This window comes from Patella vulgata, chromosome 3, assembly GCF_932274485.2.
Source record: "Patella vulgata chromosome 3, xgPatVulg1.2, whole genome shotgun sequence".
In the NCBI taxonomy this organism is placed as follows: domain Eukaryota; kingdom Metazoa; phylum Mollusca; class Gastropoda; family Patellidae; genus Patella; species Patella vulgata.
In genome coordinates, this window is record NC_065881.2 from 1,354,080 (window position 1) to 1,377,599 (window position 23,520).

At 38.5% G+C, this 23,520-nt stretch overlaps 1 protein-coding gene across 1 annotated transcript; it reads left to right on the top strand.

Annotated features, from left to right (window-relative positions):
* The first annotated feature begins 1,825 nt into the window (after window positions 1-1,825).
* On the top strand, window positions 1,826-23,154 carry LOC126816824 (tetraspanin-33). The gene is made up of 7 exons (XM_050543575.2): window positions 1,826-2,307; window positions 15,602-15,790; window positions 17,385-17,573; window positions 18,338-18,472; window positions 19,777-19,827; window positions 20,693-20,818; window positions 21,725-23,154. Exons 1-7 carry the CDS (start codon window positions 2,203-2,205, stop codon window positions 21,791-21,793), a joined length of 864 nt encoding a protein of 287 aa, XP_050399532.1. The 5' UTR covers window positions 1,826-2,202; the 3' UTR covers window positions 21,794-23,154.
* Window positions 23,155-23,520: the final 366 nt, after the last annotated feature.

Below are 23,520 nucleotides of genomic sequence, written 5' to 3' on the forward strand. Positions count from 1 at the left end.
TCGACTCAATGACAGACTTTATGATACAGCGCGCGCACGCTAACCATTCAGCCATCCAACCCCCCCCCCCGGATGTGCTTGGGGGGGGGGGGGGTATTTTTTTTATAAAATAATAACAATATATCACTTTAACATTACTTGGTAGATGAGTTTGACAACTATTGAGGCAATCGGGATCATTTAAGTACACGTAAGACACTCTGTGTTTACGCAAAATAAAGATGCATTATGTAAGATTTAGATAAAAGGCTGATCGTTCTTGCTGTAATAGTTTAAAAGTAGATAATTATAAATGAATATATTGCATCTTTAAAGTAATGTGACTCTTCTGTTTAGCTTTAGACAATTATATAGATAGAACAGTAGGACGTTAAACCCTATTCCATTTCATTTACCCAATTATGGAGGCCCTTTTAAATGATAGGCTTTCGGTTTAAATTAACCGCTGTGAAACGACTGATCCAACACCCTGATCCGAAATGAAATGAACTGAAATGGGGTTAAACGTCCTACTGTTCTGCTCCTATGTTGGGCTAATGAAGACAGGCATATGCTATACAGTGTGCTATTAGGGAAATTTAGCCCGGGCAGCATATCGAATTCCAACTGTCAAGGGATCTTTTACGTGCATTCCAATGTATACTCGGGACCTCGGTTTTTTCGTTTCATCCGAAGGACTAGACAGCTGTCCTTGTCAGGCCCTCCGTTCTGCACCACTGACAAGGGGGTACCACGTCGGGAAAAATGGATGAACTTTCTCGGCCAATGTGGGGATCGAACACCCGACCTCCAGGCTCCCTGATCCGAGGTAGAGAATAGTTTAAAGTCTGATCAACGTCTATAAGCTACTTCGGTCATTTTGAAACTAACATGGACCCGCCAATGTATACAGGGGTGGACCTCGGGTTTTGATTCCACCCGAAGGACTATATAGGCACTGTATGGAAAAGAATTTAATACTTCGGGTTTTTATTCCAACCGAAGGACTAGGCACTGTGTGGAAAAGAATTCAATACCTCGGATCTTTATACCAACCGAAGGACTAGACACTGTATAGAAATATTTCCGGTACAAGAGATTATTTTATTTATAGGAGAACTCAATGGAAGAACATGATCTTAGGTCTAAATAGATCATTTATATCCAAGATAAAATAATTATTCCATTTCACAGAATTCATTGTACGTTAGTCATCAAGTTGATCGATAAACGCATGCATTTTATATTATTCATAGAACCGGTGTTGAATAATCAAATCGTAATAGCCACAATTAAAAATCTCTGTCTTTTGTTCTCGGTTAACCATTAAAACAGTGACTCACTCTACCATACAAACAAAACACTACATCTCAATTCCCAGTCGCTTTTAAATCTGAAACAAATCTGGTCCGCCGCGTGGTGTATCATAGGCCTTACAAATCGATCGACAGTTTCTTCCTAATCCCCAAAAAACAACTTTCACAAACAGTTTAAAAATGTTTTTGAAAGTTGTAAAAAGTCCATCTTGAATTTGTTAAGAATTTATCTTTTAAATGTGAAAATCTCTCTGTTTGGATAACGACATGGGCGTTTAAGATCGATGACGTAATAAACACGCACACGTGCTTTACCGACCCCTGTTCAAAATGAAATTATTCGTCGAATAAAGAATGTTTTGCGATTATCCAGCATTATTCAGTAAGTCAATCATAATCTACAAATCAGGATTCGGTAGACCGGTTAATCGCGACAATAACCAGCTAAATGCGTGTCACATTTCCGTAAATACTTGTTTCATCGGGGAAACTGCAAGGCGTGAACTTTGACCTGTGATACGTGACGTCATGGTTTGTTATCTTTCACCTGGCTGAGAGCAGACGATAGTTAGTTGGCGGTTCATGACGTTTTGTTGTCTGTTGGGTTATTATGACCAAGTCAGATCTATTGAAAGGATAAAATTATATCGCGGATTGTTGTTGATAAATCTATTCACCGGAGTTGGGTCCGGGTTTATAATCCGTGACTGCGTCGATCGTTTTGATAGAAGTTTGTTAAATTTATTCAGTGGAAGTTTGACTGGCCGAGGAACAGCGAACAGTGTTTAGTGATAAGCTTTGGTAAGGTGATTTATATATCCTAAATAGGATAAAAATTGAACTCGGGGTGGCAAGGCAATGGAGTAATATAGCAGTTTGAAGATTGTACTTTTATAATCGGCATAAAATGACCCAAATGGACAGTCCTCGCAGACGACTAACCAGACGTGAGAGGAGTGAAGTCAACATTTGTGTCAAATATCTGCTATTCTTTGAAAACTTTATAGCATGGGTGAGTATTGTTTTTATTTTTATAAATATCGTTCTGATGGAACAAACAACACTGAGGTCTGGCGTAACAGAAGCCTTTGACAGCCTGAATTCGATATAAGAGTAGGCCATAGTGCCACTGTCCGGGTACAATTTGTCAGCTCAGTTCGGAGCAGAGCAGTACAGGACGTTAAACCCTATTTCATTTCATTGTGCATTTGTTTTTGTAAATAACATTTTAAAATGTTTGTTTTTTAATACTATTTACACCTTCTTGTTTTCAAAACTATCGAATATATTTTCAATATTTTTGATACAAAAGTGACGAATATTCGCCGCAGTAGAAATAAAATGGGGTTTAACGTCCTACTTTTCTGCACCAACCGGTCTAATAAAGACAATCATGCAGTTCGCTGCTCTTTGTATTTCGATTTCCAAATATGAGTTAATCTTTAGCGTTATTTGTTAATGACACACATCGAACCTTTTTTTTTGTATTATCCGAAAGACTAGATACTTCACTTTGCCAGAAGAAATATTGTTGACAAGTGTTTTGACATGAACTGTTGACCGTTGTCCATATACCGTGACAAGAGGACATGACAAACAATATGAAATACTGAATATTTGTGTCACAAAGAGAAATAAATGTAATTAATTTTAAATACGCTGAAATAACTGTATTATTTTGAAGAAGAATGACTAAGGGTATGAGTAAGTGAATTCGATCTATTACACAACCTGAATCATGACATCGATTGATTTCTGGTTTTAAAGTGCAAGGTGTATATACAGCAAGTAAACCTTATCTACGTTCTACAGACGACATTCAATGAAATGTGGGCCTACGTATCTTCACCAACCTAGCTGAAACTAAATATTGCGCGATCAGCGGAGCTTCCCTTCCGTCTTCTTCTTTTCCTTGAATGTTTGAATTACAAATGTCAACTGATCTTTTGGATGGAAGGGTGGGGTGGGAAGAGGTGGGCGTGGTGGTGGTGGTGGTGGGGGGGTAACACGTACACTTTCAATCATAAGATCTGTCATTGTGGTCTGACGTGGGTTTAATTCCCAGCGTGTACGTGACGGAAAGTAGGGTCACCTGTCCAACCTCGTGGTTTTTCTTCTGGCCCTCCGGGTTCTTCACTCTATTATAGACCCCACACTGTAGCGAATTCTTGAAATATAATTGACACACTCAGCTATAGACCCCTCTACGCTGTAGCGAATTCTTGAAATATAACTGAACCACGGGTAAGCCCCGAAATAACCTATTGCAAAGAGGAAGTTCAGTTAGAGCATGCCCCTAGTTGTGTGTCACACAGCCCAATCACACCCGGTATTGTTCAAACATCTAATAACGTGTTATATATCAGATAAAATAGATCAAGGCAGTTTGTACAGGTATTATTAGGTTGGATCTAAATCAAATACAGATAATGTACTGTCACGATATCAAACATCCGCCGCCATATTGATTTCATATGATACTGTCATATATTTAAATGTAATCTGATAAAAATACAGATCTATATTTTTAAATACTTTTAATGACATCTACTACATGAAGATCTGACCTGTTGCAGTGGAAGGTCGCGTCAGGGGTCATACCAGCGGCTTTTGACCCTATGATATCAGACATTTTTTAAACCAATCATCGTTGATGTTTCTAGTGGGTTACCCACAGACGTGTCCATGTTCCTCACGCCAAAAACTTGCCGTAACAGGCCGTTTGATTGGCTAATCCATCACACCATCCAGAACCCGGGTTATATAACAACTCTTCCAGATCCTAGTGTAGTAAAGACAAGTAAAACGAAATTTTGAACTATAAAAATCGAAACGAAATAGAATCTGTGTTTTAAAGCGGAAATTGAAAAATTTTAAGTTATATTTTTAAAATTTATTAAAATAAAGCCTTAAAATAGATGGTATCCATAAACAGTCCTACCTTGTTAAGAATAATCCTATTAATCCTATAATTCACTATTGCCAGTTGAGAAATTGGCAAAAATATCATTTTCCTCTTCTTTTTTAAACGTTTGAATATCGCTACTCCATGGTGGAGAATGGAAAACAAGGGAGGTAATTGTGTTGTTATTTCCTGTCTAAATGAATCTTAAGTGTGAGAATGACACCCATGATCGTATAATTGTGAGTTGACAACCTATTGAGCAAAAGACATAGAAATAATTACGTTTTGACTTTCTTAGAAAATTTGCAATTTCCGCTTTAATCAGATTGTTTTAAATGGGTGCAAGGAAACGTTAGACACACGATCCATGCTTTCTGTGCCGGTGTCTATAGGAGCCCCCCCCCCCCTTAACCTTAACCCTCTAGTATACCATCCATCAAATAGATAATACCATCCCTGCCCTGCTTAGTGTACGACACCCGTCATTGTTTATAAGTAATGGGAGATATATCTTCTGAAACACACCGACCGACAAAATTGTCACCGCGGAGATAACAAAAGTCTATCAGACATTTAATGAGCATCATTTGTACATCCGGTTTGATGTAATGGGTGGCGATTGATATAATTATGGTTGTCAAATTTAAATAAATTCCGTCTGTCTGTAGTAGACTCGACAGTTAAAATAGATCAACCTTCACCCAGAATGTTTTATAACAGCTTGGTTATATCTCTATATGTTATTAATCTAGGGATCATGGTGGATAAACGTGTTAGGCGCCAGCCAGGAGATGGAATGGGATGAAATAAAATGGGGTTTAACGTCCTACTTTTCCACACTGATTGGGGTAATGAAGACACGGCTTTATTGAAATAAAATTGAATCATGTGTTAGTCCCGAAATGACCTAGTTTGTGTCGAGTGGACGTTAAACCTCTCTCTCTCTCTCTCCCTCTCTCTCTCTCTCTCTCATGAAGACGGAAGATCTTGCTGTTTTCCGAGAAAGCTCCTCTTGGTGTCCAGCTTTGTGGCTCTTGTCAGTAGTGTAGGTGGGAGAGCCTGGCAAGGGATAAAGTCTAGGAATAGCGTCGAGTCGCTCAGATGGGACGCAAAATCCGAGGTCCCGCGTACTAGTAACAGAAGCCCTGGCAGTTGGAATCATATCAAGAATAGACCGTAAAGCCATCTTTCTGGGCAACATTTCCCAAATAACACATTGTGTGTGGAGTCCCTAAATAACCTAGTTTGTGTGGAGTGGACGTTAAACCCTACCCATTCGCTATTTTACAACAAGAGTGACGTATCACTCATAATAATATAATGGCATCTACTTCAATCTTTTTAAAATTTAGTTGATCTAGAAGTAATGGATATCGTTTTGTTTTATTTATGACATCATTCTGGTGAATATATCTGAAACAGGGATTTTAATGTATAATTATTTGTCTGTCAGTGGTGTAACTGTCCTGTCTTTCGGATGGGACTATAAACCGAGGCCCCGTGTATACATTGGCTGCACGGAAAAGATCCCTTGACAGTTGGAATTCGATATAAGAGTAGGCCGTAGTGCCGCTGCCCGGGCAAACAAAATGCCTCATAGCACACTGCATTTCGTATGCCCGTCATCATTAGCCCAGAACAGTAGGATGTTAAACTCCATTTCGTTTCATTTCTATTGAAATACCTAGTCGCGATCACGTCAGCCTTTTATTGTTTCTTCGTCGAAAACAACAAAATATAATCTGGACATTTTAGACTGAGATGATCATGACTATGAAATACCCCGTACACGATTTGTACCAACTGGTACACCTGAACTAATTAACAGATCCTAAACATTTAAACTGGACAATGATGAAATGGTTTTATGACCTCGACTATTAAACACAGTCTTTGTTATCAAGTCATTTATCTTCATCATTAATGGACCCGTCAATCTTGTCGGGGCACTTCAATAGCCTTAATCGACTATCAATTTCGTAATGCCCAGTCTAAGATCAAAGGCCTTAAGGCATTGCGTATTACATTACTGTTCTTTTCTGTTGGTGACTCTTTTTATTTTCATTTTTTTCTTATTTTGAATTTCATCTAGAAACGATCCATTAGTCTGAAATGTGCGACTGCTTCTTCAGGAGGAATCAAGGTAGCTCAGTGATTAATAAGACATTAGCTTCCTGGCCAAGCGGTCCCGTTAGCTTCCTGGCCACGCGGTCCCGTTAGCTTCCTGGCCAAGCGGTCCCGTTAGCTTCCTGGCCAAGCGGTCCTGTTTTCAATCCGGATGATGACCGCGAGAAAGTTGTTGTCAGTGACCGAGGTCCTGTGTATACGTTATATAGTATTTTAATTCGATGAAGATTACGGGGAGAATATCACCTCAGGGGCGGATCCAGAGGGGGGTCCAAACCCCACCCTGCTCAGCTACATAAAATAAAATTGAATGCCTTGCATCAATGAAATTAAATCACAATGTGTTCCTACATCATTACAAAAATGATTTCTCTCCTTAAAAAGCTCAATTTGTATGTATGCTTATGTAATTTAGAGACGATGGTGACAGATTTCCTTAACAGGAACCTGGCAAACCCCCTCCTGCAAAAATTCCTGGATCCGCCCCTGCACCTGTCTCCATAAGCCCGCAGGCCCTACTAAATCCTTTAAACGTTTTGTCCGGGTCAAAAAGTCAAGTTAGGGTTGAAACGACTACGATAACCCAACCCATACATTTCCCCGCTCAATCGATTTTAACCAAACTTTCAACAAAATTTCCAGTCATCGATAAGTGCGAAATGAAAAGGACACTAGGTATTAAAAGGTCGTGACCTCTTTAAATTAGATAAATGATTTAATCATGTGTTGATATGGTTCAAGAAATGACTATAATCCCCAATAGATAAAGCGAATAGTGAGATATGACTTATTTGGCCCCTTTTCGGGGTGCAGAAGGGCTGGTGTGGCGGAGAGATAGAAATGGGGTTTAACGTCCACTCGACACAAACTAGGTCATTTCGGGACTAACATGTGGTTTAATTTTGTTTCAATAATTCACTTGCGCGTAGGGGTCTGTAGCAGTGGGAGGAAACCGGAGGACCCGGAGAAAACCCACGAGGTTGGACAGGCGACCCTACTCCTTGTCACGTACAACCGGGGAATCGAAGCCCTGCCAGTTGACTCAACGACAGGCCTTATGATACACCCGATGTGTCGCGTCAGCTTGACAGATGGAATTAGACGAAGAGTTGACGAAAAGGCGGCGCTGTCTGGGCAAAATTACACTAATAGCACACAACATACCGTATACCACGGCTCATTAGCCCGGTTGATGCAGAAATGTGGGCGTTTAAACCCGATTTCATTTCATAGACTTGTTGTGTTCAACAGTCGACAGTAAACAAACCCACTTCCGGTTAAACTGCCGACATGAAACTGATCTAAATACACATAAATATATAGGTTATTTGTTTGAGTTTTTTTTATTTGTGATGGAGTAATATTGTTTGTTGTTTTTTTGTTTTGTTCAATTTGATTTGGATTGTTATAATGTTGGATTATGTTTATTTTAATAATTCTCGACAAACAATCGTCTTTTACGTTCTATAAAACTGTATTTACACTTTAGACGAATCTTTTAATACACGGGGGTTAAATACACAGAAAAATATATTAGATATGAAATCCGTGACTCTTTGACAAAGACGGTTGTATTTTTATTATAAGTTTGAACGTGTTGAACCCAGTTTCATCTGACCTCTGACCTCTGGGTAATAAAGGGTGTACACCAGTTTATCAATTCACCATTGTATCATTACTACCACGATGTTATATCGGCTTCAGCTGAATCATTTTGTTGTTTTAATTAGCTATCAAATTATTCACCAGAGATAACAATAGACAAAGGATGATTCAACCATCTAATTATAAAACAGCGTAACCTATAAAAGTCATTCTTCTCAACTTTACAAATAGATATGATGCATTTTTGGTTACTGATTACAGAATTTATATGACAGTTTTGTCCTTGGGTTTTCGCTAATTAATAGGGTTTGAGTCATAGTTGCAATTTGGTTTTGAAATACAAATTTAATTTGACTTACTTTTTAATTTGACTAAAGAACGTTTTAATTTGAAAAAGCAACGTTTTAATTTGAAAAAGCAACGTTTTAATTTGAAAAAGCAAGGTTTGATTTCATTGAGCAACGTTTTAGTTCGACTAAGTAAGGTTTTAATTTGACTCAGCCATTTAATTAAAATATATGAAGTTTGATCCATGAGGCGTATTTTAGTTGGTAAATTCTATAAAGAGTTGTTAAGAACAGATAAGAATATTTGGATTCGATCACACATTCGATATTAATAAATCAATCACACGACTATTTATATAAATATCATTCTTTATCTTTTGTCCCCGTCTGATTCGTCATTCGTCATTCCTCTATCACCTAGATTTTGTAGTTTTAAAGGGAGATTGTCACACAAATCTTCTGATAATTAATTATTAATTCTGTTATCAGTGAGATACACAGTACATCGACAACATTCATACCCAACGTTTAACCCAACTCAGACCATCGGTGTGTGACCAATCTTAACGGTCGCGATCTTCTAGACTTGGATTACAGAAGCCGAGACTACGAACTGTGCAACAAATATTTGTGCCAGTATGGGATTTATTTTGTATCACTAGGATGCGCCTTGTCTACGATATCGCGCCATTGTGGACACAGACCTTAAATCCCAACCAATCATTTTCTATCTTATTTTTAATGCTTGTAAATTTACACAAATTAAAGATACATTATGGGAGATAAGATAAAGAGATGGCAGTTCTCGCTAAGATAGTTAAAAATTAGATAGTGTAAAGGTAATTTGCTGAAAATTTCAGTCAAATTGATCCACTATGAGCCGAGAACGAAGCGGGTGAAATTTTCGCATAGTCTCGGTCATCATTACTAAAATCATTAATATAAACAGCATAGTCTCGATTATCCATTATTTTGATTTAATTATCAATGAGCGTTTGCAGCAAATAGGAATCTAATCCAGCCAACACCGAAGGCTAGCCTTGACATCGAGAGTTTATTATGGTCTGGATAAGTTAATTAATGTCTAATTGATAATTTAGATAACATTTCAGACCTAAAGAAAGACTTGTAATAAGCAGATTTTGCTCTTGCATAATGTATGTTTAATATGATTATTACAATGACGTCATTATTAATGTGACGTCATAATGTATGTTTAACACACCTTAAATCAATATTTTTATCTTTAGAGAGAAAGAATTGACTCGTGTTATTAAAGAAACTCACTTCCAATAAATATTTGGTCACTGTGACGTCACTGACGTTTGAGAAAATTCACAGTGGTCTAGACCATCAATCGGTACAACCGTTTTTAGAGCAGTCGTTTCTTTCAACTTTTCAATTAATTATCCTCATGGGTTTTCTCCGGGCCCTCCGGTTCCCTCCCACTGCTAAAGACCCCTACGCACAAGCGAATTATGGAAATAAAATTGAACCATATGTTAGTCCCGAAATGACCTAGTTTGTGTCGAGTGGACGTTAAACCCCATTTCTCCCTCCCTCTTTCGATTAATTATGAATGGATTTGAATGAAATTGAATGAAATTGGTGGAAATTTTGTATAATAAACACTAACTTTAAGCAACTACCACTTTTATATGGTCATTTTATGTGGTATTCTTTAAACATACATTGTGCAAGAGCTATATCTGTCTATTGCAGGTCTTTCTTTAGGCCTGCAATGTTATCTCAATTATTAATTAGACATTAATTAACTTATCCAGACCAGCCTGCGATATCGACTGAATTAGAATCCTATATGCTGCTAACGCTCATTGATAATTAAATCAAAACAATGGATAATCGAGACTATGCGTTTTAACGTACCAACTTTAGTAATGATGAACGAGGCTAGGCGGAAATTTCCAAAGCTGATATCTCGGTACATAGTGGACCAATTTGACTGAAATTTTCAACAAATTTTCTTTACATTATCCAGTTTTTAACTATTATAGCGAGAACTGTCAGCCCTTTATCTAATCTCCCATAATGTATCTTTAACGAAATCTAAGCCTTTTCATTCGACTGCATTACATTTATTCGATCCCTGCATTGGCCGAGAAAGTTCATCCAGATTTTCCGGCGTAATTTCCCCTTGTTAGTGATGCAGGACGGAGGGGCTGACAAGGACAGCTGTCTAGTCATTCGGATGGAACGAAAAACCGAGGTCCCGTGTACATATTGGCGTGCACGTAAAAGATCCCTTGGTAGTTGGAATTCGATATAATAGTAGGCCGTAGCGCCGCTGCCCGGGCGAAATTTCCCTCATAGCACACTGTATGGCGTATGCCCGTCTTCATTAGCCCAGTTTAGGAGCAGACGTTAAACCCCATTTCATTTCATTTTTTTGCATTACATTTATGTCCCCTGTGAGAGTGTTAATGCCTCTTTAAGTACCTCGACAAGGAAGTAGCCTTTGACAAACATTACCCTTAATAAAATCTGAATTCATGAAATGTAATTTGACAAACATTTTCCTTAATATAATTTGATATATATTTAGAATATCCTAAATACGTAGCAGATCTTGTTTGCTTTAAAAAATGTTAAATTACAATATGAGTATATTTTAACTGATGTTCCTGGGGCAACGATCGCGAGTTTTACATCATCTAGCCGTTGCTAGATTAGTCGGAGATTCTCGAACTGTTAGGTACGCTATTTCCCTTTACCGCAGACATGTGAACAATAACGTTGTCCAATCAGAGGTGGTGATACAAAAACTCACTAGCATAATAGAAAAACAGAAAAGTAAATTAGAAAGGTTTGGACTAAGATGTGAAGTGGATCATAGCATAATCATAGCGGAAAAGCTGAGGTTGAAGTAGAAAGTTGCAGCAACCATGGTATTCGAGATATTTTCTATCGCGGAATCTGAGAGTCGCAACAGGTCTAGTGCTGGTACCTAGACCAATCAAAATTCGTGACGTAACATATAGAGTATTGCATGAAGAGCTTGATAGTAGGGGAGATCAATCCTTCTATTGAAGATGTATTTTAGCGTTGATTGACCCGTGAACTCTTAGATACTGTCCTAAATATATAATTGACGATCGACGACATTAGGACAAAAGACAGCCATCACTGAACAATGAATTATAGGCCTACAGTTGGATAATTATACGTTTAAAACAAGGGAATCTTGTCTATGACAGATGTGACAGGCGAAACCCGAGGAACTGTCTCGGTTCACTGAACCACTGTGGCTCCCCTTAGTTGTGTTAATGCCACGTTCCCACTATCACGATTCGCCCTACGATTGATATCGTGGTTTTAATCGTTGAGTAATCATGGTGATCCTATCAGGTCGTATCATATATTGAGGTCAGCTGTAACAATCGCGTTGATCGTATCCGAACGTATTGTGGGCTATCTAATGCTATGTTCCCACTATCACGATTCGCACTACGATTGATATCGTGGTTTTAATCGTTGAGTAATCATGGTGATCCTATCAGGTCGTATCATATATTGAGGTCAGTCGTAGAAATCGTGTTGATCGTATCGAAACGTATCATAAAGTATTTAATCGTGAACTCGTTAGGGACAAACCTATCGTAACGCACCGCACAACAGTGGGAACATAACATAATCTGACGTTTAAACCCCTGACAAGGACAGCTGTCTAGTCGTTCGGATGGGACGAAAAACCGAGCTCCTGTGTACACATTGGCGTGCTCGTAAAAGATCCCTTGACAGTTGTAATTCGATATAAGAGTAGGCCGTAAATTTCCCTCATAGCACTCTGTATGGCGTATGCCCGTCTTCATTAGCCTAGTTCGGAGCAGAACTGTAGGACGTTAAACCCCATTTCATTTCATTTCCCAAACATCTGCCCGATAATACCCAGTAATACCCACTGATAAATGTATTTAATATAATTGGGCATGTACTTTACGATTCGTGTTGATAACATAAGAAGAGAATGTTATCTATGATTGATGTGTTGACACGGGTATATTATACTTATCATCATTAAAACAGGTAATATAATGATCTAATCGTGGTCTATTATAATGTAATCCTCCATCATTAAGATTCATGTCATGTGACAGGTTGACGTCATACGGTATATAACAATCACAGGACAAGTAACGAATTATATCACCCAAGGTGGAAGTGACGTAAAACTCCAGGAACGGTCGAACAAGCAAAGGGTTTAATTCAAGGGACATTTGGAAAAGGGAGTGCTCGACGAATGTTTGAGGATTTCAGAACTTCTCTGATGGCTGATAATAAGTCTTGTGTCGCTGATTTAATAGTTATCAATGGACATTATTAGGTTTTTATACGGAAGATGTTTTGGGTTTAACGTCCACCTAACTAATTAGTCATGTCTTTTTTTCACATGAGGGAGGGTTCGTTAACTGTAAGAGCACACAGTAATTATATATAGAGATTGAAAAAGATAATTTTTGTACAGACCTATTCAAGACATTTTAATAGTAAGTGCAGGGGGTGCTGGACCACACATAATTTACACAAAACAAATCTACGGACAAGACACAATACGCAGAAATCACAAACAATTAATAGAATCCCTTTCTTGGAATAGATCCTTTAATAATATATTGATAAACAAACCGGATTATGACAATAAATATTAGTATGGTAAATAATGTGATACAACGTAGTTCCATATTATCATAAACTCCCTGGTCAACATGTAAAGGGGAATTCCCCATTTTATTGGACAAACATCCTGTTTCTGAAGAACATGATAACCGGGGACTGATTCATACAGGCATGTACTATTTACGTCATTACCACCAATTCATTGAGTTGCGTTGCGTTGCGATTTCAAAGGTTTGTAAGGTTTTATAAGTTTGTGGATGGCCATGATATTTAACTCCTTGTAAAGCCTGGATGAGGTGTGTTTTTTTATAAATCAATGACAAGTCTCATAGAAGTCTCTAACTCAGTATCATCCAAAGTCTTCGACATTGAAAACACGAATTATTTGTCAATTTAAATCAACATTGATGTTGTGATCTTACCGGGAAAAGACGTGCTTCTGATATTCAATAGATATAATAAACATTTGACCATTGGTACACGAAGGGGGGTGAGGGGTGAGGGGGTGGGGGGTGGCCCAATTGTTAGCACGCGCGCGCTGTATCATACAGTCTGTCATTGAGTCAACGGGCGGGGTTTCGATTCCCCGGTTGTACGTGACAGGGAGTAGGGTCGCCTGTCCAACCTCGTGGATTTTCTCCGGGTCCTTCGGTTTCCTCCCACTGCTAAAGACCCCTACGCGCAAGCGAATTAGTGACATAAAATTGAACCATGCGTTAGTCCAGAAATGATCTAGTTTGTGTCGAGTGGACGTTAAACCCCATTTCTCTCTCTCTCTCTCTCTCTATTGGTACACGAATCGTCTACCATATAATGCGTTTCAGCGCCATTTGTAATAAGGGACTCGAAGAACGAGGCTATGCATATTCCACAAGTCATGCGAAAAGGTGACGCCATATTTTATCTGGAGAGCATGCGCAATAGACTGGAATAACCAGACGCTCGAGATTGCCATTCTACTAAGACTTCTGGCGTATTTCGCCAAACATAACGGATTTGAAATTAGAGGAAAAACGGAAACGATTGAATGTAATTCAATCTATATACATTCAGATTACATTATTATATGCGTTGCAACACAATTGTGTTAATTTCTAGATCCCAAATAATAGCGACTTAACTCCTTTAAATTAAATACCACAATAAAAAAAAAAGTTTATTATCCATGTCACCCCACCCCACCTTCCCGCAAATATAAACACAGCCCTTCCATATTGTTTTTTTCTAAAATGAAAAGTTTAAATCTGTATTTTGCTTTCAGTAAACATTATAAATAACCCCCATGATTTATATTTGTTATTTTTTGGCGTGTTTTCTTTTTAAATCAATATTTGATATTTTTTATGACTGATGCCAAAACCGATGATGGTGGGGTGGGAAAGAAACTTTTTATTCGCGAAGTCTCCTGCTTAAACCATTCAAATAAACGAGATCGTGTGACCGCGGGAAGGTCTGACATTACTGTTTACTTTTCACGAAGTGTTGTGGAGCTTGAATTGTTGTACGATTTAAATAAAATGACGTTAAACGTCTGCATCTAACGTATTATGCAAACTGTCAATAGTTCTCGATTTTTTGTCCTATCCGAACGACTAGACACTGGTCATTAACCCGGTTAAACCCCATTCCTTTTATTTACTGTAGAAATTGCGGAAGTGGTACCAGGCGTTTCGGAGAAGGTAAAGCATATCCAGCGCCGGGCTACACGCCCGCTACTACCGTTAACTCAATTATAAAATATTTGAATTATTGGTGTGAAAACTAATATTTACGTTAAGCAAGTGGCAACGAGTTAATCAAATATTTATATCAATTTGTAAATTCTACGCTGATTTTAAACGTAGACGTTTTTCTTATTTTGAGAAAACAAAGGAAAACGTAATGAATGAATATTAAACCCAAGCTTATCCATTGATTTGACCCTTGAGTTACTAGGTTTTTCTGTGGCATACTAGGCAAATGAAGGAAGTTGCTAGGCTGTGTCATGGGTGTAACTGCTTACAAAATCAAAAGATTGGAATATCTAGTACAACAACAGGAAGCACATACCTTAGTAACTACAAATTTGGTCCTAACTCAATTTTGATAAAAAAAAAAAGTGAGTTACTAGGTTTTGACTTTTGACGGGAGCATTAGGGAGCCACAGCGAGTAATCCGGGAGGTTGCGGGTTCAATTCCGAGAAAGTTCATTGGGATATTTCAGCGTGGTTTCCCCAGGATGGAGGGCCTGACAACAAGGACAGCTGTCTATTTGTTCGGATGGGACGAGAACCCGAGGCTTCGTGTACACATTGGCGTGCCCGTAAAATGCCCTCGATAGTTAGAATTCGATATAAGAGTAGGCTGTAGCTGATGAAGTGGAATGTTATCCAGATATGCGCCACAAGTCCCACCGACACCCTAATTTTTCAACTGTTTCATATATATTTTCAGCTGTTTGGTTTAATATGTCTATCTCTTGGTGCCTATATCCTGGTTATATTTTGTATATTTTCAACTGATTATATCTTGGTGCCTATATCCTGGTTATATTTTGTATATTTTCAGCTGGTTATATCTTGGTGCCTGTATCCTGGTTATATTTTGTATATTTTCAACTGATTATATCTTGGTGCCTATATCCTGGTTATATTTTGTATATTTTCAGCTGGTTATATCTTGGTGCCTGTATCCTGGTTATATTTTGTATATTTTCAACTGATTATATCTTGGTGCCTATATCCTGGTTATATGTTGTATATTTTCAGCTGGTTGGTTTGATATGTCTATCTCTTGGTGCCTATATCCTGGTATTAAAGAAGAAAGTTATACGTGATGCTATTGATTTTATTCTTGATCCGGCCTGTGTCATTACTGTAGCAGGTGCTCTCATGTTCCTTCTCGCATTCTTTGGTTGTATGGGTGCCTTGAGAGAAAATACAACCTTTTTAAAAATTGTAAGTTATATTCTTTTCTTTAAATGCAAAATTGTAGTATTAGTCAGGACGGCACGTAGGTGAAACATCTTTCACTTTTTGACAAAAGCATGAACGTTGCATACAGGTGGTTTTTGATGTCTTTTTGAATAAGAGCGGGATACACCCAATACAAATGGCCATCACTGACATTTAAGATTTTGACTATTTTAGCTTGACGATATGATAGAAAATAGATCTAAATGTCGAAATCTATGTTTTAGCCCCGACTGCATTCAACAAGGATACTTTCATTACCATAGTTGCAAGTTTAGTTACGGAACACGCAATCTAATTTATTGGTCACTGCGATAAAAATTCTTTCTAATTACCTGTAAGCCACCTTCATCTATGCTGTTTTAAATGTGAACCGTTTATATATTATTCCGAACTATCGGAGAATTGAAATCGAAAGTGAAACTTTGTGGTATCGGATATCAGTCTAAAATTCAATCAACGAAACTTTTCAAACCTTGATTGAGTTCGGTGATGTGCATTTTCTGCTGGGGCTTTGATTTTGATTGCGTGAGATTAGCAAGTGGCGATACTTGGTGTATAGTTTCATTACATCAGTATCTTGGCTTAGTTCGATAATTCTGTTGAGGTTAAACAGTGATGGTCAATTTCATAGCTCAATGTTTTATAAAACGATAACCTAGGCTTGAACGATAAAAAAAATAATTTGTAGGACAACCGTTTCACGTGTTTAAAGTTAATGCAAATCTGGTTTACTGAATCATTATTCTTTCTCGTGACATACCGTACGTCACGTCGTATATAAACCGTGACGGTCGTATATAAACCGTCACGTCGTATATAAACCCCCACGTCGTATGTATAAACCGTCACGTCGTATATAAACCCTCACGTCCTATATTTAAAACCGCCACGTCCTATATATAAACCGTCACGTCGTATATAAACTGTGACGTCGTATATAAACCGTCACGTCGTATATAAACCGCCACGTCGTATATATATAAACCGTCACGTCGTATATAAACCGTCACGTCCTATATATAAACCGTCATGTCGTATATATAAACCGTCATGTCGTATATAAACCGTCACGTCGTATATATAAACCGTCACGTCGTATATATATATATATATATATATATATATATATATACCGTCACGTCGTATAAACCGTCACGTCGTATAAACCGTGAGTATTCGAGCCACGGTGTCCCAGTGAGTATTCAGGAAGTGTTGGCTGAGAAAAGTCCTCGGGATTTCTTAGCTTGGGTTCACCTTCTCAGTGGTGCACGATGGCGATCGTGGCACGCGCCCAGTTGAACGGATACGATGCTTATACACACTGACCTGCACCTAAAGGAACTCCTGGCTGTTTGATTTCAAAAATATCCCTCATACCACACTGCATGGCATATTCCCGTCCCCGGGGCGCCCGGTTTCATCCACAGCTAAAGACCCCTTACGCGCAAGTGAATTATTGGAATGAAAAGAGCCATATGTTTGTCCCGAAATGATCTAATTTGTATTGAATGAACTTTAATAAGACCCATTGATGAGGCCCAAATATAATTAATATTTTTACCTTCATATATTTCAGTTTTATTACATAACGACTCTATGTTTATTGGGAGAGATCGTACTGGCTATTCTCGCCTTCATATTTTATTACGCACCTAATGTTCGAGACCAAATGAATCTATTTCCGGAAAAAACTTTTAAAGATGCCATTGTGAAATATCGAGATGACCCGGATATGCAGAATTTAATTGACAGCTTTCAGCAGTCGGTAAGTTCCGGAATGTATACAATGTCCGTCGGGAGCCATCTCGTGTAGGGCAAGATTAAATTGAATAACTTCCGTTTGTTTACAGTTGTTTAATGTGTATCGCACTTCTGTAATATGATACGCTATCATCATCTATGTCAATTGAATAAATGAAATGAAAGTAAATGGGGTTTAACGTCCCACTGTTCTGCTCCTAAACTGGGCTAATGAAGACGGAGAATACGAGAACTGCTCCGAGAGCTGCTCTACGGCCCACACTTATATCGAATTCCAACTGTCAACGGATCTCGGTTTTTCGTCCCATCTGAACGACTAGACAACAGCCCTTGTCAGGCCCCACGTCCTGCATCACTAACAAGGGGGAACTTCGCTGGAAAATCTGGATGAACTTTCTCGGCCAATGCAGGGATCGAACACGCGACATCCAGAAGAGGCTGCACAATCTCGACGATTAAAACTTGGACTCACAGAAATAGTGCACAAAGTCGGACGTTACGTCCCATTTAATTTCTTTCCATTTGTTTAGTAAAATATATAGCTGACATATTCGTCAGGCAATACGGTAATAATCCGACAAAGATGACGCGACCATCTGAAAAGTTGCATTTACGTACCGATATAATTACAATACGTAACGATATAATAACATGTACGTACTAATATCAATGTTGTTGTTTTTATAGCTGGGTTGTTGTGGTTTATCTAATAATTATGAAGGGTTAAAAAGACTGGTTAATCAATCTATATGAATGTTGTTTTTACAGCTGGGTTGTTGTGGTTTATCTAATAATGATGAAGGGTATAAAGATTGGTTAACCAATCTATATTTTAACTGCTCGTCAGAGAATAAAAGTCCTGAAAGATGTTCTGTGCCGCCATCTTGCTGTAAATTAGAGCCAGTAAGTATGGCTTATTTTTATTCTTTCATTTTTTATAAGTGGCGCCCTGAGATCAGCCAGTTTAGCGCCTTGAGATCGACCGGTGTGGCGCCCTGAGATCGGCCAGTGTGGCGCCCTGAGATCGACCAGTGTGGGGCCCTGAGATCGACCAGTGTGGCGCCCTGAGATCGACCAGTGTGGCGCCCTGTGATCGGCCAGTGTGGCGCCCTGTGATCGGCCAGTGTAGCGCCCTGAGATCGACAGTGTGGCGCTCTGAGATCGACCAGTGTGGCGCCCTGTGATCGGCTATTGTGGCGCCCTGTGATCGGCTAATGTGGCGCGTGGAGATCGACCAGCGTGGCGCCCTGAGATCGAGGCATTTGCATTCCAATTCTCCCCTGTCAACTGTGTAGGTCGTGGGACTAGGAATGAAAATTGCCTAATAGTTTGGTTGGGACGAAAACAACCCGAGGCTGATACCAATATTATCGGTAAAACAGGAGGTTCAGCTGATTGATGTTTGGTGTCATCATAGCTGACTTTGGATTATTTACATATTAAAACTGTTCGTGCGGTTAGTTCTAGTTAAAAATTCCAAGTCATTTAAAACAAGAATAACATTGGTAGGGTTGTTTTTTTGTGTTCGCCGTTGTAAGCGGATGGAAAAAATGAAATGAAATGGGTTTAACGTCCTACTGTTCTGCTCCGAACTGGGCTAATGAAGACGGGCATACGCCATACAGTGTGCCATGAGGGAAATTTTTACCCGGGCAGCGGCACTTTGGCCTACTCTTATATCGAATTCCAACTGTCAAGGGATCTTTGACGTGCACGCCAATGTGTACACGGGACCTCCAGGTTTTCGTCCCATCCGCACGACTAGACAGACGGATCATGGCGAGGGCAACAGAAGCAAATGCCTCATGGTCTGTCACTCATGCTCACACGGCATAGAATTGGCTAATCTATAATCCCACAACTGATCACAAGGAGACAGAATGGATCAGGCCACAGACTCGCCTAAATACTCCAAAGGTAGAGAAACATGGATCTGCCATTCCACTGACAGAGAGAAATGTTTAACGGTCCGACCCGATTTGGGCCTGCACATAAACAACATCATTGTCGTCGGTATTCTATGCCGGAAGCGCTGCTGTCCAATCCGGGAAAAATTTCTCTCATAGCACACTTCATTGAGTCTGCCCGTCGTCTTTAGCCCGGTTGGGGCCAAGGACGTTAAACCCTATTTTCATGTCATTTTTATGAAATAATTTTATTGTCTTAGATATGTTGTATGTATGAATTATTTTATTTTTTAATGAAAGGGAGAGAAGATTAATTTATTATGTGGTGGAAACGTTTTAAAATTAACAGACGTAAGTTTAACTATATTTTACATTCTCTCGAATATATACCTAAAGTCCTGTCCACACGGGGAAAATATACAACTAAAGTCCTGTTCACATGGAGAAAATATACCAGTAAAGTCCTGCCCAAATGGGGAAAATATACACCTAAAGTCCTGTCCACATGGCGAAAATATACCACTAAAGTCCTATCCACACGGAGAAAATATACAACTAAAGTCCTGCCCACACGGGGAAAATCTCCGTCAAATAACCATTGATGTCCGACAAATTATATAGCGCTAGAGATTGACCCCGATAATTCGTCAGCTGTATTTCACCTTACTGGTCGACCAACAATCTAGATTGTTAAATCTATTTCAAAATGAACGTTATTATAATGAAGGATCTTGGTTTTGATGGAGGGCAGTATGTTCTGTTTTGTATAAATATATTGTCACCGATGATAGAAGATCGGATGGTCGATAATAAATAACCCTTAGATACGAGTTCTTACACAAGCCAATATTCAACCTCATGTAACACTTTCTAAAGTATAGTTATACCTAACAGCTCCGATAAACGTGCATTCGTCTTCAATCGCGGTGAACGTGCATTCGTCTTCGATCGTTTATACCAGCTATAAATCTGAAAGTCTGTTGTGACAACGACTTTAAAAGAAAATGTTGTTGTTTTTATTACAAGTTGTTGTTGTTTTTTTATAAGTTATTGTTGTTTTAAGTTGTTGTTGTTTTTTATAAGTTATTGTTGTTTTAGGTTGTTGTTTTATTATAAGTTGTTGTTGTTTTAATTATTGTAAGTTGTTGTGGTTGTTGTTGTTTTAATTATTGTAAGTTGTTGTTGTTTTTATTATAAGTTGTTGTTTTATTTTCAGAATAAAATTCAGGAGAATGATATAAGTAATATATATACCAAAGGTTGTCTGAAGGCTGTTGGGGATTGGATAAATACACATTCACTTGTTATAGGTGGCGCTGCACTAGGTGTTCTATTACCTCAGGTAAATAGTTGGATTTATATCAAGAGAGAGAAAAATGGGGTTTTACATCCACTCGACACAAACTTGGTCATTTGAGGACCAACATATGTTATATATCAATAATTGGCTTGAGCGTAGCAGTGGGCGGGGACTGGAGAATCCGGAAAAAACCCACGAGGTTGGACATGGGTTTATAGTAGCCATATTGGAACCACATAGGCTTGGTATAATTAAATATTCCAACTTTATTGAGACAGTGACTCAGCAGGTAATACGTTGGCTCGGTAACTTGGAGGTCCCGTGTTCGATCCCCGCGTTGACCGAGAACTTTCATCGGGATGTACGGTGCCCCCATCCCCTTGTCATTGGCGTGGGACGGGTGGTGTTGGGGGTGGGGGGGGGGCAAAGGACAAAGTATACTTGTTTGGATCGGACGAAAAACCGAGGTTCCGTGTACACATTCGCGTACACGTAAAAGATCCCTTGGCAGTTGGAATTCGATAAAAGAGTAGGCCGTAGTGCCGCTGTCCGGGCACAATTTCTTTTTGATCGAGATTGAAGGCTTGGTGAAAAATCAGAAATGTGCGGCTGTTTACTGGAATAAAATAAAATTGATTACAGTAATTATTTCGAGCACAAGTGGAAATAGTTGGTCTATTGTTAATTTGAATGGATAATCTGGAGTCTGGTCATTGTCGTTTATGCAAATGGCGCCCCCCAGTTTTCGATACTTATGGTTTGGTCAGAAATGTTGTGTTTTTTCAAAATGCAATTAAGCTTTAAAAAGTGACCCGTATTGAATATTTGGCAGAATATCGCAATGTTTCTTGAATACTTTATGTCACTTCCAATTTATCTGGGAAGTTTCTTTAAATCTTACTACTGATTTTTTTCGGTACTTGACGTAATTCCATTGTTTCTTTTCAGATTTTTATCATTTGTATGTCGAGGAATTTGATAGACCAAGTAAAGGCACAGAAGTCAAAATGGAGATAATGCGACACAATTAAAACCATAATTATCATTTTAAATATTTCATAATATTTAACCAAATTGAAGATAATACGACCCAATTGGAACGCAAATATCATTTTACGAATTCCATAATATTTTATTCAAAATGAAGCAATCATTTTACGAATTTCATAACGTTTTAACCAAATTGGAGCCAGGATCCTTTGATTTGTGAAACAATTATTTTAAATATTTTAATTATAAATGACGTCAGTATTTCCTGAAAGGACCAGCTTTTTTTAGTATTTTAGTATTTTAGTGGGAAAAGCGTTAATTCGGTATAGTTGGAATTCGACACAATCTTCGTCGATTCCCGTTGACTGGCGATTCCCAGGCGGATTCTGTGATCTTCAAAGCACAAATGGATGATTTTATACATCCGCCATTAGATCGATCACGTGATAACCAAAACTAACACGTGATAGTAAATTGACGAGGGATTGATTTAAGTGATCCGCTATCGCACTGTGGACATATTGACTCGAAACATACCTTGGTTATGCCAATAGCCTCCATTGTTACCTTGAAGTTTGGTTGTTTAGAGTGGAACGGTAACATACATTTGAATACTTACAAGACACCGAGGCGATCTCTGAAATAAGACTGCAATCTTCATATGTTTAACATCGATTACAATACATCCGGGTTGTTTTGTCTAATAATACGTAGACAACAGATGAAATCAACCATCTTACCCCAGTCCTCGTTCCAGCATAACCATGAATACCAAAAACGGCGTGGGTTTGTTAACAATATCACTCTAGGTAGTCACGGACGTTAATTCCTGAGTCAGAGAGAGAGAGATAATTTGGTTTGTTCTGTACTTGGAGATGACTGTTAACGGTATATTGGTCTAGCTTAATTCAGGGTAAAAGGTTAATAAAATGAATGAAATTGGTTATAGTTTAACGTCCTACTTTTCTGCACCAACCGGGCTAATGAAGACCGGTATACGCCTTGTAGTTTAAAATGAAAGAATTACCACCTACTCTTCGTGAAATTCCCAATACACTGCAATATCGGTAATCACTATAATTTTAGTAAATGAAATGGGGTTTAACGTCCTACGTTTTTGCACCAACCGCGCTATTGAAGACGGGACATATAAATAACACCGTATGTATATTATTGTGATTATAATCTATATAAATATTACAACGAAATCACTAGATCTTATGTATGATTGTCTAATGTGTTCTGATGGAATATTTTACAATGTTTTGTTTTAGCTCAAACATTCCTAATGATAATAAAATATATTTATATATTATTTTTTACAAATGTTTGTTAATTGTATTTATGTATATTGCTGGTGATTTTATAAACCTGATTTTACACATTTAGATAGTTTGTTGTAATTTTATGGGGGGGGGGGGGGGGGGTTGAATATAGAAGGGAGATAACCACTACTAACTTAGACAAACAGGGCCACATGTATGTTACCAGCTTGTCTAATTTGTATCTTTCGTATATGCATTGAAATGAAAGTAGGTCTAGCGTCCTATTTTTAGACTAACCTGGGATACACAATGTAGCGTCCTATTTTCTAGACTAACATGTTCCGAGGTGTTCACGGGACCACGGTTTTTCGTGCCATCCGAACGACAAGATGTTTCTGGCAAGGGCCTCCATCAGGTAACTACTCTGAAAAATCCTAAGCCAAGAAACGTTTTCACCAACACGTGGATTGAGCCAGTGGCTTACCTACT